Here is a 14,020-nt window from a genome sequence, read left to right on the forward strand (position 1 = left end):
ACTGCCTGCTCAAAGGCTGTATCAGCATTCCTTCTAACATCCACCTGGAAAAAAAAAAAAAAAAAATTTTAAACGTGTGGATTGAAGATCAGGTTGCTGCCTTGCAAACTTGAGCCATAGGGATCTGATGGTGTGCTGCCCAGGAGGCGCCCCTGGCCCTGGTAGAATGGGCCTTTACTGACAACGGAGGAGGCAACCTCTTCAAGCCGTAGGCCTGAGTGTTTAACTGTTTAATCCACCTCGAGATGGTGGATATTGCAGCTGCCTGCCCTCTCACGGGCCCATCTGGCAAATTGAACAACACCTCTTGTTTTTCAAATCTTCTCTGTAGCTTTAAGATAGGCCTTCATGGCCCTGACAATATCCCAGGTATGCAGCAACCATTCCTTTCTGGAAGTAGGTTTAGGAAAGAAGGATGGTAATACCAAATCCTGGTTTAGATGAAACTGGATATAACCTTCGGTAGGAAGGAAGGATGAGGGCGGAAAACCGACGCTGACCTTATGTAAAATAAGATATGGTTCCTTACAGGATAAGGCTGCCAGCTCCGCTACTCTTCTGGCGGAAACTATGGCGACAAAAATTACTGACTTCTTTGTCAGTGAAACCAAAAGAATTTAAGCCAACCGCTCAAAAATTTTGTTTCTGTACACCTGACAGAACACGATTTAAATCCCACGGACCAAGCGGGGATTTAACTGGAGGATAATACACAAGACCCCCTGTATGAAGGTCTTAACCAGCGAGTGGGTGGCCAGCCGCCGCTGAAACCACACTGACAAAGCTGACCTTTGTCCTTTGATTGTGCTTAATGCCAGCCCTTTATCCACTCCTAGCTGGAGAAAAATTTTTTAACCACTCGCTTAATGGTATACTTGTGGGAAAGCCATTTCTTGGACTCACACCAGCCTACGTAGGTCTTCCAGATCCTGTAATAAATCACCCTGGTGACCGGTTTTCTAGCCCTGATCAAGGTAGAGGTTACCTGCCTAGACAGCCCTCTTCCCCTGAGACTCAGGGATTCAGCCGCCAGGCCGTCAATTTTAGACGTCGTAATGCAGGGTGGAGGATCGGTCCTTGTGCGAGTAGGTCTGGCCGTAGAGGAAGCGTCCAAGGGTCTCCCACTGCCATCTTTAGGATTAGTGAGTACCATGCCCTCCTGGGCCATGCTGGAGCTACCAGGATGACTGGTTTGTGCTCCACCCTGATCCTGCGCAACAGGCGGGGTAGTAACTGTAGCGGGGGAAAAGCATACAGAAGTTTGAACTGATGCCAGGGGCACACCAACGCATCGGTTCCGCAGGCCATCGGATCCCTTGTCCGGGATATGAACCCGTCTAGTTTCTTATTGAACCTTGATGCCATGATATCCACGTCTGGCACACCCCACTTCTGACAGATTGTCCGGAAGACCTGGGGATGTAGAGACCATTCCCCTGGCGACAGAGTTTGGCGACTTAGGAAGTCCGCCTGCAGGTTGTCCACTCCGGGAATGAATATTGCCGATATGCAGGGAACATAAGCTTCTGCCCATAAAAATATTAAGCTCACTTCTCTTTGAGCGGCGCGACTCCTGGTTCCCCCTTTGGTGATTTATATATGCCACAGCTGTGGCATTGTCTGATTGTATTCTCACCGGGGACCCCTGTAATTTGGATGTCCAAGCCTTGAGGGCTAGCCGCGCTGCTCTGAGCTCCAGGATATTGATGGGCAGCTGCTTGTCCGTCTCTGCCCAAGTGCCTTGGCGAGTGCTACCATCCAAGACCGCTCCCCAGCCTTTCAGGCTGGCATCCGTGGTCACTATTTTCCAGGCTATGGGGGAGAAAGCTTTTCCCTTTAGCAGATTCTGAGGGTTTAACCACCAGCCCAGACTTTGCCGGACTCTTGATGATAGAGTCAAAGGAAACTCCAAGGCCTGGGCCTTCTTGTTCCAAGCTGTTAGAATAGCTGCTTGTAGGACGCGAGTATGGCTCTGTGCATAAGGTACCGCCTCGAACGTGGCCACCAGCTTGCCTAGTAAACGCATACATAGGCGAACGGTTGGCTCTTTTTTGCTTAGAACCAACCGAATCAATTCTTTGATAGCTTTGACCTTTACCAGGGGCAAAAATACCTTCTGCTGAGCCGTGTCTAACCTCATGCCGAGATATTCCAACTGTTTTGAGGGTTGAAATGCTGATTTTTCTCGATTTAGGATCCAACCGAACCTCTCCAGGTACTGAACCGTGAGGGCTCCTGCTCGCTCCAAGCAAGGAGCCGAGTGATCTATGATTAAGAGGTCGTCCAAGTATGCTAGGACCGTGACCCCTTGGATTCTTAGATTGGCTAGAATTGGAGCCAGGACCTTCGTGAATACCCGGGGGGCCGTAGCCAGCCCGAAAGGGAGCGCCACAAATTGGAAGTGACGCTGGGCCACTGTGAAGCGTAAAAATCTTTGATGTGGCTGAAAGATCGGTATATGAAGGTAAGCGTCTTTTATGTCTATAGACGCCAGAAAGTCGTCCTTCTGGAGGGCGGCGGCTGTTGACCGAACGGATTCCATCCGAAATGACTGGACCTTTAGGTAAACATTTAGACTCTTTAGGTCCAAAATGGGTCTGACATCGCCGTTGGGTTTTGGTATGACAAACAGATTGGAGTAGAAACCTAACCCCTTCTCTTGGGCTGGTACCTCTACTATCACGCCCTGGCGAAGCAGACGATCCAATGCCGCTAGCAGCAAGGCCTTTTTTGCTGGATCGTTCGGAACCCTTGATTCCTGGAAATGAGGCGGAGGAAACCTTAAAAACTCTAATCTGTAGCCTGTGGCCACAGATGACTGGACCCATTTGTCGGGGATGTTGGCTTCCCAAACCTCTGCGAAGAGACGAAGCCTTCCCCCCACTCGAGTGAGTGGGGGCGCCCCTTCATAAAGCAGACTTAGGGGCTGGCTTTGTTGGTTTGCGAAACCATGGCTTCTTGCCCCCAGGGGCCTGTCCCTGCGATTTATTGTTAAAGTTGGATCGCGCAGGAGGCCGTCGATACTGCCTGGAATTTGAGGTACTCGGCATAGGGGAAAGCTGTTTTTTAAAGGCTGGCCCCCGGAACCTCTTTTTTACTGGTAGAAGGGTACTTTTGCCACTTGAAATAGTCTGAATGTATTTATCCAGATCTTCTCCGAAGAGTCGCCCTCCATGGAAGGGAAACCCCGCCAGCAGCTTCTTGCATGGTGGCTCGGCCGCCCAGTTCTTTAACCACAAGAGCCTCCTCATATGCACCAAACATAGAGATAGACGAGACGCCTGTTGGATGGAGTCTTTTATAGCATCTACCGCAAAGCACAAAGCTCTGGGAATATCAGATAACTCCTCTGCCTGTTGGGCAGGAATGTCCTTAAGCATCTGCTTTGTCTGGTCCTTTAAAGCCTGACAGACCCCGATAGCAGCCACCGCTGGCTGTACCACTGCTCCTGCCGTAGCAAAGGAGGCTTTCAAAAGTGATTCTAAACGTTTATCCACCGGGTCTTTAAACATTTGTATGTTTTCCACCGGGCAAGTTAATGATTTATTCACACAGGAGATGGCTGCGTCCACAGCTGGGAGCGCCCATTTTTTGGCAAATTTCTCTTCCATAGGGTAGATAATAGAAAATCTTTTAGGCGGCAGAAAAACTCTGTCCGGCCGTACCCAATCCTGGAAGATTAACCCCTCTAACAGAGGATGGACCGGAAAAACTGCGTTGCTCAAGGGCGCTTTTAAGGATCCCAAAGAGGAAACCTCCGGAAGCTGAGGCCCTGGTAAGGGCATCTTAAAGGCCGAACGGACCATGTCTGTCAAATACTGTATCCATAACCTCTCCGCTTGGGAGGCTGAAAATGGTTCCTCTACAGTAAATTCCTCAACGTCTGAACCCTCTGGGTTCTGGTCCAATTGATCCTCCTGATCTTCTAACTCCCCTGGGGAAAGAACCTCATTATCCGAGGATACACCCTTAGGCGAAGGGGATCTAGTCCGCTTCTTGCCTGGCATGGATCTGGTGATCATAGCTGCCAATCTTTCCTCATGCACGCGCCCGCGCGCGCGCCCGCTATCGGGGGGGGCCATGCTGGAAGACACCAGGAGTCCTGCTTTGCCGGATACAGCGCAGCCACAGGTAAGCTCTTAAAGCACCTCTTTCCGGACACAGAGCGGGCTAGGGGAAGTCCCATCCTTCAGCTGCCTGCGGTCTGACACCCAGCCAGGTAGGAACTTTTGGTAGGTACCTAAGTTCTAGAAAGGTATAGGCCCACAGCCCCCTTTACCCACCTAGCGCGCAGTCAGATGGTTACCTGCAAACAGACCAGGGAATCTAATATTTGGGGGGTAAAATATCCAGACCATCCTGTCTTTCCTAGACATAGTGACCTCAACTGCCAATGCCAGAGCATACACAGGCTAACCTCCCCATAGATCCCTGGAGGGCCTGCTGTCGAACCAAGTCCCGCAGGCCCCCCCTCTCTTACCTGCTCCATGCCGCAGGACTTTGCACAGCAAGCGGTCCAATCTTCCCCCATCTCCGTGGGTAGCGTACTAGACCTTCAGGCCCTGGGTTCCTATGAAGGATCCACTGTCCTGGGCCCATATAGCACTCTGGCAACAGAAACTTTAGGCCCCCAAAGGTTTCTAAGTTCTGGGCCCAGGGTCCAGCTCTCTAAAAAGAAAAGCATTATGGGCTATACCCCAAGGGTTTGGGGTCCGGTTACTGACCACTTTAGCGCTGAGGCCTTTGGACAGAACCGGTTAGCTCACCTAATCCCAAGGATGTGGAGGCAAGCTAAACCATGACCAACACCTAAGACACTGGCGAAAAAACTGAGGTACTCCTCCTATGGGAGGGGGTTATATAGGGAGGGGACTTCCTGTTTGAGATTGCCAGTGTCCATCACCTGAAGGTACTCCATATAACCCACATAGTAATGAATATGCCGCTCTGTGTCCCGTGATGTACGATAAAGAAAAAATCCTATGTTAGTAACTAATTTGACAGTCTCGCTATAAGAATTCAATTAACTCTCCCAGGTGAAACAGAGCAAGGTATTGAAATATACGTTAATCCTAATGCAGGAAAAACCATTGCGATAACTATTAGGTAGACACCAGGATTTTATCTTCAGCGGTATCCTCCACTGCCATAGAGAATTGATTAAATCCTGACCTATTTCTGCTCTGGCTGCTTGTCAATAGTTTTTTTTTTTTTTTGTTTCTGCAGTGTGTTTAGCTGCCGTCCATAGAGGAGGAGCTGGATCTCCCAGCCAGTGTATAACTACAGTCATCCTGTTACAGTGGCAGCTTGTGTCTTGCAGCTGTGAAGACTGACTGGGTAGAACTTGCAGCGTTTACCTTGTGTGTAATCGGTCCCACCCAAAGGCTTGGGGCAGGAGAGAGGAGGAGAGACAGTCTGTATCCATCCTCCATACATACAGAGCTGCCTGTCTGTGCAAACAGTTCTTCAATTCAAGCTGCAGTCACCACAAGAGCAAGAGGTTGACTGTAATTCTGCTTTGTCACTTTACCAGTGATACCGTCACTGGAATCCTGCACAGATTATGCATCGAAAAGCCATCTACAAGAGGTTATTTTTCATAATTCTTTAAAATAAGAAAAAATCGTAGTGTGATTTTTTTTTCCACACCAAAAAAGGACTTGGCCTTCAGATTTTAAGCTTTGAAGAACATTACCGTCAAAATTTATGGCCTTGAGGACTTTCGGAATATTACCAACAATTTAATCAATTGGCTTGGAAACATCGGGGGAAGCAGAATTGTACATAATTGAAGATACATCGCACAATGAATCGTTCTGCTGTTGCGTCACCTGTCGCCATCAAGGAGGGCGACTTAGAGAAACGCAGCGATAGCTTTCTTCAACTGTGGAAGAAGCGGCGGTGTGTGTTGACCGCAGAAGGTTTGCATTTGTATACGGACCCACGGAAAAGAGGCAAGGCCAAAATCTTGCGTTTTGACTCCTTGGCCAAATTGGAGTGCGTGGAGAGGAAAGGGGAGCGAGTGTACTTTACCCTAGTCACGATGGACGGGCAGGAGATAGACTTCCGCTGCTGGGAACGCAGTCGGTGGAACGCAGAGATCACGCTAGCCTTGGTGGGTTTCCAGAACAGAAAAGCTGTACAAGAACTCAGAGCACGAAAAGAACACCAGGCCAGAGATGCAGGGGAACGCTTAAGAAGCTGGGGTCCATGACTCCATGAGGTCCATTGTTAAAGGTGAATTCTATGGTAAGAATCAGATGCTATTAGGGACAAGTATTTTAGTTGCGCTTTAGCATTCATCGCTAATTCTGGCACGGTCAGCTTTTTGTCGCCAGCAATATGTTCTGGCCGTGTTCTGCTACAAGGAGCAATGTCCGAACACACTGTTAAGGCAACCCATTGAATGGGCTTCCTAACGCACTACAACAAACCTAAATTGTACCTGCTCTATTTTGTGTATCACAGCACACCGCAATACACTGTAGTGTGTTACTGTGCATTGCGGTGCATTGCCATGCAAGTGTTTTGTATAGGTGCATTGGGGTACCCATGTAATTCAAAATTAACCATTACAGTAAGCAGTATTACATAAAATAAAAACAAGGGCCCAGATTCACGTAGATCGGCGCAAAATTGTGCGGGCGTAACGTATCTCATTTACGTTACGCCTCCGCAACTTACACGGGCAAGTGCTGTATTCTCAAAGCACTTGCTCTGTAAGTTGCGGCGGCATAGCGTAAATCACCCGGCGGAATTCAAATTCGGCCGGTAGGGGGCGTGTATCATTTAAATGTAGCGCGTCCCCGCGCCGAACGAACTGCGCATGCGCCGCCTGTAAAATCTCCCAGTGTGCATTGCTCTAAATGACGTCGCAAGGACGTCATTGGTTTCGACGTGAACGTAAATGACGTCCAGCCCCATTCACGGACGACTTAAGCAAACAATGTAACTTTTTAAATGTTCGACGCGGGAACGACGGCCATACTCAACATTGGCTGCCCCTCATATAGCAGGGGCAACTTTACGCTGGGAAAAGCCTAACGTAAACATCGTAACTTTACTGCGTCGGCCGCGCGTACGTTCGGGAATTCGTATATCTAGCTTATTTGCATACTCGACGCTGATTTCGACGGAAGCGCCACCTAGCTGGCCAAAAAAATGCACTTAAGATCCGACGGCGTAAGAGACATACGCCTGTCGGATCTAATGGATATCTATGCGTAACTGATTCTAAGAATCAGTCGCATAGATACGACGGGTCAGATTAGGACTTACGACGGCGTACATGGCGCTGCGCCGTCGTAAATCCTTTAAGAATCTGGGCCAAGGAGACCTATTTAATATATCAACACAAGGAGCAGCCAATCTTGTAGCGTCTAACTCCAGCAGCAATAATTCTGATTGGTTACTAAGGGCTATTGCACTTTGCTCTTTGCACAATTTTTGAAATTGGTGAAAAGCACTCCTAATAGACCGCTAAGACTTTGCAAGTGCTAGCGTCCTTGGGGCCATGCAAATGGTCCCATCATTTATGCCATTTGGACTTAGAATGTTGAGAACTGCAAAGGTTAAGGTTGCAGTAAAACATCAGATTATTTTTCCAACACTAGCAACTATGCCCTTTCATAGTAGGTAGTCTATCCTGATACTCACCAACACATGTATTTGAAATTTTTGGTTTGCAAGTTTTTGAAGGTTGCACGAAATTTAAATGTATCATCTAGATACAAACTAGTATTAAGGATTTTTTCCAAAAAAAAGGAAAAAAAAGGGGATCATTTGCGGTGTGTATTTTTGTAGGATGATAGTGATGAGAAAGCACAAATTCTTTGTTATAAAATTTACAAAAAATACTTTATTCATTTAGATATACAAAATATACAAAAAATTCTTAAAAAGAAGTGGACAAACAGTTGTTGAATTGATTCTGTGGGTAACAGGAAACATCATTCAGTTGAAATAATGATGCAACTGGAAAGGAAATCCCCCTGAAGAAGCGAAAGCCCGCGAAACATGTAGGGTCTATGCGATTTCCTTTCCAGTTGCATCCCTATTTCAACTGAATGATGTTTCCTGTTACCCACAGAATCAATTCAACAACTGTTTGTCCACTTATTTTTAAGAATTTGTTGTATATTTTGTATATCTAAATGAATAAAGTATTTTTTGTAAATTTTATAACAAAGAATTTGTGCTTTCTCATCACTATCATCCTACAAAAATACGCACCGCAAATTATCCCCTTTTCTTTCCTTTTTTTTTGGAAAAAACTTTCTCTACCTATTTGGGATTAGGTGCCTTTTTCTCTGGGTGAAACTATCTTTTCTGGACCATATCTATATAGTATTAGGATTATTTTAAAAGAACCACTCCAATTCTTTCACTTAGGGCCTTTAAAGAGAAATGGGGAACATGCCCTTCCAATAATATTTGGGGGCCTTTCTGGACATTTTGGAGTAATCCATTATATAAACTCCTTTTTCGTAGCACACAATTGTGTGGGCTCTGATATTGTTTGAGATGAAAATAAAAAGATTATACAAAGACAGTGTACAAGATTTTAATTAATCAGACAGTCATGATGTTTAATTTATAAGGAAAGGGCCTTAGGCCCCGTACACACGGTCGGTTTGGTCCAATGAGAATGAACCGAAGTTCATTTTCATCGGACCAAACCGACCGTGTGTATAGGCTATCGGTCTGTTTTCCTTCGGTCCAAAATTTTAAAACATGCTTCAAAACCGAACCGATGGACCGCTGCCCCATCGGACCAAACCGATGGTTAGTACAGAAAAGCATCGGTTCAAAACCCGCGCATGCTCAGAATCAAGTCGACGCATGCTTGGAAGCATTGAGCTTCGTTTTTTTCAGCACGTCGTGTGTTTTACTTCACCGCGTTCTGACCCGATCGGATTTTGAACTGATGGTGTGTACACACATCAGACCATCAGGCCACTTCAGCGGTGAACCGATTAAAACGGTCCGTTGGACCATTGTCATCGGTTTTGTCCGACCGTGTGTACGGGGCCTTAGACGTAATAACTTTGACATTAGTAAACCATACTCAGGTCACATAAAGAATGGGTGCTAGTAGAATGAGGTTGTCTACTCATACATATTTTGTCGCCCGACGAATTGCGGCAAAATCACGTTGCGTTGGGGAGGGTTATGAAATTGACCGGGAATGCACGGGCATCCTGTGATTTGCCACGATTCGGAACACAGAGATGTGAACGGAGCCTTAATTGTCTCCATTTTCTTGGTATGGACTATTCACCTTACACCCATCCCACACTGTAATGCCATGCCTGACAGCAAGTCTGGCCATTGTCACAAAGGTGGCATGTCTATGGATAGTCAATTATTCACTATTTGCATAGTTACTTAAGGCTACAATGGGGAAACAGTTTGCATATGCTTTTACTTTATACCACATTCTATTAGCTACCAGCAACAGGCCATAGTTTATACCAGTGGTCTCCAAACTGTGGCCTGGGGGCTGGATGTGGCCCTTTGAATGCCTTTATCTGGCCCTTGGGGCACTCTTTCACCAACTAACATTGGTGATGGGACACCATCTCCTCTACTGACACCATCAATGGCTCACTATTCTCCTCATTCATATTAAGAATAGGGCACTATTTCTCCCTTTAAAACCAATTATAGGGCACTTATGTGGGGGCATTTTCCTACTCCCGCTTGCCGCAGTCTGGCCCTCCTAAAGTCTAAAGGAAAGCAAACGGGCCCTTTGCTTAGAAAATTTGGAGGATCATATGCATAAGTAAATATAATCAATGTTTTGATGTACAGTATAATATTCTATACCAGTGATGGCGAACCTTGGCACCCCAGATGTTTTGGAACTACATTTCCCATGATGCTCAACTACACTGCAGAGTGCATGAGCATCATGGGAAATGTAGTTCCAAAACATCTGGGGTGCCAAGGTTCGCCATCACTGTACTATACTATATAAGATATTTCTGTCCACATTGATCATATGGGTACCCAAAGTTATGCAGCCACAGTGTAGTGGCTGCATATTCCAGTACACATTTGTCCTTGAACAATACTAAGATAGGCTGGACATGCATGTATGTACTTTACAAATGAGTGATCGTGTTGTAATGCTAAGTAAAGTAATAGATGTTTTGAGTGGTTAACCACTGTGTCAGTATTGATCTGAGTTTAGTGCTTTGTCCGTATAAGGCAAACTCTCTTTAGACATCTCTCAGGGGAGTAGAATGGCTCGTATGTCAAATAGAAATTAGAAGAATGTGGAGGAACATGCTAAAAATTTGACATCTGGAGTTCCATCTAGATTCCATTTAGATGGAATTTTATTCAGAAGACAAATTCAGTAAAATTCCAACTTGTTAGAGGGGTTTAAAGTCCCCTTTCATCAGGGTATTTGACTACAGAGGAAGGTATATTCTAGACCAGCCATTCTGTTGAACTCTAGGGTTCTTGCAAAGGTTGTTAGGGGTCGCTTGAGCTATTGGTGATTAATCTGCCATTGAATCGTGCCTGCATAATTCTGGAGCCAATGCCACTTGTCAAAGCAAACAGACACCAATTAATGGCATTCTAACCACCACAGTATGAGTATCATTCCTTCTATTGACCACCAATGTAAAGGCCATTTTTGCTTCTGACTCCAATAAACTGATCTTTCCGCGTTTCCCCAAAAATAAGACCTAGCGTTGTTTTCCAGGAGGGCTGCAAAATAAGCCCTACCCTGAAAATAAGCCCTAGATTAAAATGCTTGTAAAATCCCCAAATCCACTCTATTACAGTACTATATAATGTACAATGTATGTGTTTCTGTAATATAATTGTGGGAAAGAGAGCTCCGTTTGGTCACAGAAGCGCAGAGCGACACTATAACGAAGGTATTTGCCACAAATATATTACAGAAACACACATTGTACATTATATACTACTGTAATAGTGTGGATTATAGTATTTTACAAGCATTTTTTCCTCGGTTCACAGTGGGGATTCCAATCAGGCAGGGGGAGAGAAGACAGCACATTACACGTTAAGATCTACCCCAAAAATAAGCCCTACTGTGTCTTTTGTTGCCAAAATTAATATAAGACCCGGGCTTATTTTCAGGGAAAAACGGTAGTAAGTATTCTTCTGGGGTAAAATGGTTGAGACAGGCTGTCCTAGAAAACAATCCTTTCGAAATGCATTCTAGTGTAATGTATACGGAAAACGACATGAGCAGGCTAACTTTTTCATTTAAATTACACAAGACTGCACTAATACAAGAATTCATTATTGTCTATAATATGGAAAAAGAGAGGAGATGTTGCGCTAGTTAATTAATTAAATCTAAACAAAGATTGATCGAAAGTAAAAATTGAAACCAGTAGGCCCAAATTAATGGGAAGCTGTAAAAAGAAGATGAAAAATAGTCCCAGTGTGTCCACAATAAATAAAGTTCATATGAAGGTGAACAAATGTTGAAGAGCAAATGAGACAGCCACCACCACGATTCAATAAAAATTGGAGGCTTACCACATGGCAAACAATGAATGCTTGCGGCTGCAAACCCCAGCCAGGGCCTTTAGGCGATCCTCACGGGGGGGGGGGGGGGAGAAAGATGTTGAAACCCCCAAACGAATCCACGATTTTTGTACCGTGTCACAAAAGAAAACACTCAATAGTGAAGTATATCGTGGATCAATACACATATAAGGTATATAATGACTTGGGAACCACCAACACCCTATAAATCGGAGGCTTACCAGAGCATATGAAAATAACCAGCATGTGGCTAAAACCCTAGCCTGGGCCTTTAAAGATCCTGGGATGTGATGACAATCCTTGGAGATCCTGAGAGGATGGGTGTGGTCACTCCAGCAGTGGTACTAGTCGTCTGGCCGCAATTGTTTTCCAGCAGAAGGCAGGAATTTCTGCTCTGCTCCCTTTTGACAAGCAGATCACTGGCACTGGGTAGAGGAATAGGGTGGCTTAGTCCTAGCTCCTCTTCTTGGGCTTGTTGCCTGCGTAACGCAACCTCTTTGCAGGCTTCTCATCACTGACCTGTGCTTAAGACAATGATTCAGAAAGCACGGAAGCCAGTATTTGACAGGTCAGCATTGAGAGATGAAATATTTATTTTGGTAACAGGTGTACTTGAGGTTGCCCTCAAACACACCGTACTTGAGGGCATTTACACAGGTGTGCCATTGTTTAAATAGTACTAGTTCCCATCTGTGCAATGCATTGATAATGTCTGATTGTTGATAACACATACAAAAATCCATGAAAATGGGCATTGAAAGGTGTCAATCCAAACTAATTTATAGCAGGTTCTCTCTCGTTTCTCTTATGAAAACACACAACAAAACGGTCAAAGCTACATGCGATTCAGGAGCTCCTGGGCTTGTGAAGCTGGGAGGTGCCCTGGTGTCAGCACCCTCACACACAGGACCAGGGATCTCCAAACTGCAGCTCTGGGGCCAGATGCGGCCCTTTGCTTGCCTTTATCCGGCCCTTGGGGCACTATTCCATCCACTGACACCAACAATGGGGAATCATTCTTGTTGCTAAAACCACCAATGGGACACTATTCATCCAACTAACACTATCAAAAGGGTACAATTTCTTCTATTGGCACCAACAATGGGGCACTGGTCCTCCCACTGACACCAAAGATATGGTATTGTTTACTCCCACTGGACATTTTCTACTCCCAATGGCCCTAGTCCGGCCCTCCTAAAGTCAAAAGGACAGAAGACTGGCCCGTTGTTTAGAAAGTTTGGAGACCCCTGCACAGGACTAAAGTTTACCTATCAGAAAGCAGCGTTGTGTAGGACAAAGCAGTGATGTGATCATAAGGCACTTTGCGGGAACGTCTTAAAATACTCCGTAAAATAATTTCTCTTGCACATCAACTAAAACTTTGGCACATCAAACTGAGCTTATGATGAAATAATGCTTAAAGGAGTTGTAAAGGAATTATTTTTTCACCTTAATGCAATCTATGCATTAAGGTGAAAAAACATCTGATGAGGCCGCCCCCCCCCCCCCGAGCCCCCATTTTACTTACCTGACCCCTCGAAAGTGCCGCGCTCGGTCCCGAGATCCTCTTCACCGCTCAGCCTGGCCGCTGATTGGCTAGAGCGGATGGATTGAGAGCAGCGCAGCCATTGGCTGGCGCTGCTGTCAATTACATCCAGTGCCGCTGCGCGCCAAGGGGCAGGGCCGAGTGATACAGTGAGCGGCTATAGCCGCTTGCTGTATCACGGGAGCACGCCTACAAGGACTCATCACCAATGTGAGCTCTCTCGCATGAATGTGGTGAGTTCTTGCGGGGAGGACCAGAGACAGCCCCCGAGGGACCCCAGAAGACGTGGATCGGGGTCACTCTGTGCAAAAACGAACTGCACAGTGGAGGTAAGTATGACATGTTTGTTATTTTAAAGAAAAAATTGTTTTCCTTTATTAACCCTTTAATCAGAATATACATTCTTAGGAACCACATATTATAAGGCTACTTTCACACTGAGGTGCTTTTCAGGCGTTTTAGCGCTAAAAATAGCACCTGTAAAGCACCAGAAAAGCACCTCTTATGCCACCCTAGTGTGAAAGCCCGAGTGTTTTCACACTGGGGCGGTGCGCTTGTGGGACAGGAAAAAAAGTCCTGCAAGCAGCATCTTTAGGGAAGTGTGGGAGCGCTGTATACAGCGCTCCAACAATGCCCCTGCCCATTGAAATAAATGGGCAGCACTTCCGAAGCACCTAAAAAGCGCTTTGGATGCGGCGCAACACAGTCCCTATTAACCCTATCTTCGGCCACTAGCGGGGGTTAAAAGCTCCCCACTAGCGGACGAAATGCGCTACTAAAACGCTGCTAGAACTGGTGGCGCGTTACCACTAATAGACCCCCGCCCAGTGTGAAAGCAGCCTTAATAAGGCCCGCTTTTACACTGGTGTGACATACGCTCTGAGCTTGAAAGCACATGTCGCATGACAAGTTGCGCCCTGTTATGTACAATGGAAC

At 46.0% G+C, this 14,020-nt stretch overlaps 1 protein-coding gene across 1 annotated transcript; it reads left to right on the forward strand.

Moving 5' to 3' along the window:
• The first annotated feature begins 5,806 nt into the window (after positions 1-5,806).
• Positions 5,807-6,214, forward strand: LOC120915827 (pleckstrin homology-like domain family A member 2). Its single transcript, XM_040326628.1, has one exon. The coding sequence runs from the start codon at positions 5,807-5,809 to the stop codon at positions 6,212-6,214; it is 408 nt and encodes a 135-aa protein (XP_040182562.1).
• The last annotated feature ends 7,806 nt before the right edge of the window (positions 6,215-14,020 follow it).

Source organism: Rana temporaria, chromosome 10 (genome assembly GCF_905171775.1).
Source record: "Rana temporaria chromosome 10, aRanTem1.1, whole genome shotgun sequence".
NCBI classification, from domain to species: Eukaryota; Metazoa; Chordata; class Amphibia; order Anura; family Ranidae; genus Rana; species Rana temporaria.

Excerpts from the sequence above, each read along its gene's own strand:
- LOC120915827 (XM_040326628.1), top strand. The coding sequence starts at position 5,807 with ATGAATCGTTCTGCTGTTGCGTCACCTGTCGCCATCAAGGAGGGCGAC.